The sequence below is a fragment of the Echinops telfairi genome, unplaced genomic scaffold, assembly GCF_000313985.2.
Source record: "Echinops telfairi isolate 266 unplaced genomic scaffold, ASM31398v2 ScPeMD7_22;HRSCAF=79, whole genome shotgun sequence".
In the NCBI taxonomy this organism is placed as follows: domain Eukaryota; kingdom Metazoa; phylum Chordata; class Mammalia; order Afrosoricida; family Tenrecidae; genus Echinops; species Echinops telfairi.
The window spans coordinates 3,549,797-3,554,774 of NW_022103919.1; the positions used below are offsets into that span (position 1 = coordinate 3,549,797).

Consider the following 4,978-nt stretch of genomic DNA (forward strand, 5'->3'; position numbering starts at 1 on the left):
GGGAACAAGCCGACTACTGCGTCTCCCACATGAAGCCCTACGTGGATGGCAAGGGCCGCGAGCTCCCCACGGCCTTCGACTACATCGAGTTCACCCGCTCGCTCTTTGTGAATTGAGCCTCAGCGCCTGGCCAGCCCCACACTGCTTGTTGTCGCCCTGCTGCATGTCAGTTCAGTTCTGTGCTCTTAGAAGAAACTACTCCAGACAGCGTTACCTTCCACTGTCCTCTTCAGCCTGCTTAGTCAATGGTGCTTCGATAAAACGCTTCCAGTCCAATCACAATCGCCCTGAAACCAGCTGCCCTCATTCCAGCTTCAGAACCACCGCAGCAGCTGGGCAGCTAGGATCTCCCTCCTCGTCTCCCTCCCACCCCCATCTTGTTTTCATGTAAACCCCAAATAAAGGACTCTTCGACACTCCCCCTGAAAGCTTTGCTTCTTCATTGACGCCACACCCGTACAGCCTCACACCACTTGCCTATGGACTTCGGGGCCCCTCAGGTGGCCCCCTCAGTTAGCAGCTGTTCCAAGTCCTCAGTTTCTCGGGGCCCTTGGCTGGTGAACTCTGAGCTCAGCTGCCAGATCTTCACGTTGCCCTTGGCGTCCCCGGCAGCCAGAAGCTGAGTCTGTTGGCTGTTGAATTCCAGACAGTACACGGGGCTTTCATCCAGGGTTTGCTTGATCGAAACGGTGGGTTTCTGGGGACTTCTATGGAGGTCAAAGAGCTGCACATCACCTTCGGGAAGAGCCGTGGGATGAGAGGGCAGCGGGGCCTTGAAAACTACGCACACCTGCGACTGATAAGGAACCCTCGGGGCCCTCAGTACAGCGCAGGTCTCCTCCCAGGGAAGCCTCCCCACACCAGGTGTCCCGTTCCCTACCTTCCCCAGAAGCAGCTGCAAACACCAAGGGCCGCACGGGAGACCAGCGGACGGCAAACAGGTACTTTTGGGAGAGCTGCAGCGAGGTCAGGGGCTGGGCCTGCAGCATGGAGTACAGGTGGACGTGGCCATCTGTGCTGGCACTCAAGAAGAGGTTCCTGCGAGAGACGCAGGGCAGAGAGTGAGGCTGTGCCAGCTCTGGGAAGCCACCCTGGCCCCCAAGCCTGAGGGGGGCCTCTCCCTCCTCCGGAGAGTGCAAGATTCCCTGGAGCCACTCCCCCCAAGGCTCCGAAGTCAGGGAGGCCTGGGAGATGGCTCACCTGTGGAAGGGGGAGCAGCTGACAGAGTAGACTGGCCCACCGTGGGGGGAGAAGGTGAACTGTGCCGGGGCCCGCAGTGGCACAGAGCCGGGCCTTCTCGTGAGGGCCGCCTCCTCTGCGGCCAGGGAACACTTGAGCGGGAAGCCGCCCTCCGTGCCCAGGACAAACAGGCAGGGGTCAAAGTTGGAGAAGGCCAAGGCCGTGATGCCCACCTCGGTCTCGCCCCGGGTAGGCTGTGGAGGAGCGGGGCTGGGTCAGAGTCAGTCTTGGCTGGCATGTGGCAGCCTCCTGCCCCACGGCTCCCCGCACCTTCTTGAGCTTGGTGTTGCGTGGTAGCTGCTGCGCAGCCAGTGCGAAGCCCTCTGCGAGCTGCAGCAGCCCCGCACCCGTCCCCCGCCAGAGCAGCACCTTCCCGTCGGTGGACGCGCTCAGCAGCTGGAAGCGGTGGCTGTGCTGAGGCCCAGGGAGCCAGTCCACCTGGGACGACAGGGTTGCAGGACATGATCAGGGAAGGGGCACCAGTCCCATCCCTCCTACACCACAGCCTAGCAAGCCCCGGAGGCCAGGTACCCAGCCTCACCTCCCGGGGGCCAACATGGGACTTGAGAATCCCAGCACGGGCTATGGCAGTCACTCCCTGGGGCTCCTGAGCAGGGCCTAGGAGGGCCGCCAGGCCATGGGCTGGCACCTATCACTGTGGGTGGGGAGGTGGCTTGCAGAATGCCAAAGGCAGCTGTCTAGCTGCAGCTCCCGGGTGGTCTCCTAGGAGCACCAGCTATGCCTGGTAGTGCCTGCCCTCCTGCTCTGCATGGAGGGCCCAGCAGACCCGCAGCCACTCTGACCTGGTACACAGGGTCCACGTGCGTGTCGTCCGTCAGGCCTGTGCGCCACAGCAGCGAATCCTCGGGCCGGCTCAGGTCCCACACCAGCACCTCGCCGCTGTACAGCCCACCTGTGGCGACCAAGCACAGTCCCACACCCCCGTGCACTGCCGCCTTGCCTGCCCCTGCCGCCCGCCCGCCCGCTGAGGCAAGGCCTGCAGCCAATTCCCCAACAGCTGACCCCGAGGGAAAAAGTCCAGGCCTCGGGCCCAGCCTCCTTGGTCCACCCCCTCTGAAACCTTTCCCCCCGCCAGACTACCCTCCATCCTGCAGCCAGATCCCCCTGCTCCGCCCTCCTCCGCCATCCCTCCAAGAGCCTGGGGCCCCTTTCCCAAAGGAGCCGGAGCCCACCACGCACCACCCGCAAGGACTCCCGACTTCCTCCAGCCTTTGGTCCTGGCCTGTCCAGGTGCCAGGACGGGACAGCGGGTTCCCTCTGCCTCCCCGCTGAGGGTCTGGGCAGCTCACCTGCGATGAGGGCCGGCTGCGAGGGGTGGAAGGCCACACACATGACAGCACTGGGCACCTCGACGACAGCGGCTGGCTGCTGGGGGTTTAGGCTCCGGCGGGCCAGGCTCCAGGTGCACACAAAGGACTTCAGCGTGCTCCAGTCCCCATCGTCCAGTCTGTACAGAGACCCACTCAGCTGGCGCGACCCTCTGACAGAGTAGCCTGGGCCCCCTCACTCCCAGACTCGACTCGGGGTCAAAGGGGCGCAGGCTCTTCCATGGCACCCCAAGGGCATATCTGCCACTCTCCACCCACCGCCGAGGGTGGGGCAGGGACTCCTGCATTAAGGAGTAGGCAGGAGCTGCCCAGGGGGACGGGAAGGTAAGGCCCCGTGGCTGCACTCAGCCCCACCCATACCCCCCGGAGAAGAGGCGCCTGCGGAAATGGCCAAGGCCTCTGGGCCAGCCCTTTCCTGGGCAGACAGGCCAAATAGGGTGCACGGTCTCAGAGGCTCCCGCTGCCGCACTCCCTGCCCCGCGGCTACTCACCGACCATAGGCGCAGGCCACCACAGAGCCGGTGGAGTTCCAGGAGATGCTGGTCACGTGTAGCCCCTGCCCTTGGGCTGGGGGGTAGCCCAGGGTGTGCAGGCAGGACACCTGAGAGACGGGTACCCCCCAACTTTAATTTCCAAGCAGGGCTCTGTGACCTCCTACCAAAGGCACACAGCCCTGGACATCCCGAAGTCCACTGCCCAGCCTGGGGCAGAGTTTTTCCAGAGAGTCAGAAGGCAGGGCCCCACGGCCGGAGCAGACAGCAGGCTCCACACCAGAGCCAGACGCATTCTCCATCGTCCTGCACACGGTCTACAGTGCCGGCCACAAGGGGACTGGTGCTGCCCTTCCCTTCAGGGGCGATTTACAGCCTGGTCCAATCTCCCTGGAGACCTGCCAGCTCGGGCCCTCATCCCAGAAGAAAACAGACATCCCAGGGAGCCAATGCTGACTCCTGAAGCCCGCGTACAGAGTGGGACTGCCCCCACGGGGAGAGTCACGTCTGTGGGCAGGAGGAGCACAAGCCGTGCCGTCACTTTCGAAGAGAATCTTCAAACAGAGCGACGGAGCAATTCCACTAGGGGTCCTACCCAAGAGAAACGAGACGGGAGCCCACCCAGGAACCTGTGCGTGAATGCTCACCGCAGCACCCCCACAGCCGAAGTCCCTGCACCACGGGGCGGGCGGGGGTGAGCTGCCCCCATGTGGCGACCTGCGGCCTCGGGGACACTATGCCCAGTGGAAGCCGCCAGTGAAAACAGGCCACGTTCTACAAGACACTGACTACATCCAAACAGGCAGCTCCGGCAACTAGGTTCCTGGTTGTCAAGGAGGCCGGGGCGGGGGCCAGGGAGGGACATGGGGACAGATGGGCTACTTTGCGGGTGACAGAAATGTTCTAAAACTGCCTGTAGCAATGTGCTTGCCCCACTCTGTGAAGCAACCCAAAGCCCGGAGTTGGACACCAGAAATGAGTGACCTGTATTCCAAGAAAGCCATTATTCTCAGACAAGTTATGCAGGAGGGAGACGGCGGCCCACCGGCCCACCGGGTCTGGCAACACTCGGCTGCTTGCCCTTTGTGAGAACTAGGCTTGGGCATGCGAGAGGACCTGGGAAAGCATGCCAGCTGATGCCGTTACTGCTCACGGAGTTGTACAACTTCTCGTGAGGTTGTATGACTAGATGCAAGTCCAACTCTAAGGCTAAGACGACAAAGGGACCCCACCACACCGGGGTGAAACGCTAAGAGCATGCAACAGAGCAGCAAGGGGAACAAACAATGAAGTCCCCGGGGAACCCCAAAACTAGACTGTGGGGCCATCAGACTCGACAGGAAAACACTCCTAAAGGTCAACAAACAGACCTTGAGCTATTTATAGGCGCTTTTTTTTGTCCTGGTTGTTTTGTTGTGTTTTGCTCCTCCTTGTTTTTGTGCTTATTATTGTCTCTGCATGTCTACCTTTTGATAAGATAGGCGGGATAAACAAACCAGAGGAGTAAACAATGGGACCTATGGTTCCAGGGGGACATGGGAGAGGGGAAGGCAGGGGAAAGGAAGTGAGTGTTAACAAACCCAGGGACAAGGGAACAACAAGTGATCTAAAATCAATGGCCAGGAGGAAGTAGGATGCCTGGTAGGAATTGATCAAGGACAATGTAACCAAGAGGAATTACTGACCCCTGAGTGAAGCCAAACTTGATAGTGGGATAAGAAGAAAGTAAAAGGAAGTAGAGGAAAGAACTATGAGGCCAAGGACATTTACAGAGGTATAAACATAGGCACATACACATGTAAACATATTTTTATGTAACAAGAGGGAAATAGATCTATGTGCATATATTTATATGTTAAGTATTAAGGTAGCAGACGGACATTGGGCCTCCACTCAAGT

At 60.3% G+C, this 4,978-nt stretch overlaps 2 protein-coding genes across 2 annotated transcripts in view; one reads left to right on the forward strand and one right to left on the reverse strand.

Moving 5' to 3' along the window:
- Window positions 1–419, forward strand: part of SPTAN1 (spectrin alpha, non-erythrocytic 1) — a 62,052-nt gene extending 61,633 nt beyond the window's left edge. The window contains exon 58 of the mRNA XM_045288619.1: window positions 1–419. This exon is cut by the window's left edge and continues 10 nt beyond it. Coding sequence (XP_045144554.1) covers window positions 1–116 — 116 coding nt within the window. The 3' untranslated portion in view covers window positions 117–419.
- A 4-nt stretch (window positions 420–423) lies between these two features.
- The window catches only part of DYNC2I2 (dynein 2 intermediate chain 2), a 27,158-nt gene continuing 22,603 nt past the window's right edge, over window positions 424–4,978 (reverse strand). Inside the window, exons 3-9 of the mRNA XM_004713272.2 lie at window positions 3,080–3,189; window positions 2,550–2,707; window positions 2,043–2,152; window positions 1,510–1,677; window positions 1,201–1,433; window positions 881–1,038; window positions 424–735 (exon numbers count right to left, since the gene is read on the reverse strand). Of these exons, the coding sequence (XP_004713329.1) occupies window positions 497–735; window positions 881–1,038; window positions 1,201–1,433; window positions 1,510–1,677; window positions 2,043–2,152; window positions 2,550–2,707; window positions 3,080–3,189 (1,176 nt within the window). The 3' untranslated portion in view covers window positions 424–496. The remainder of the gene's footprint in view (window positions 736–880; window positions 1,039–1,200; window positions 1,434–1,509; window positions 1,678–2,042; window positions 2,153–2,549; window positions 2,708–3,079; window positions 3,190–4,978) is intronic.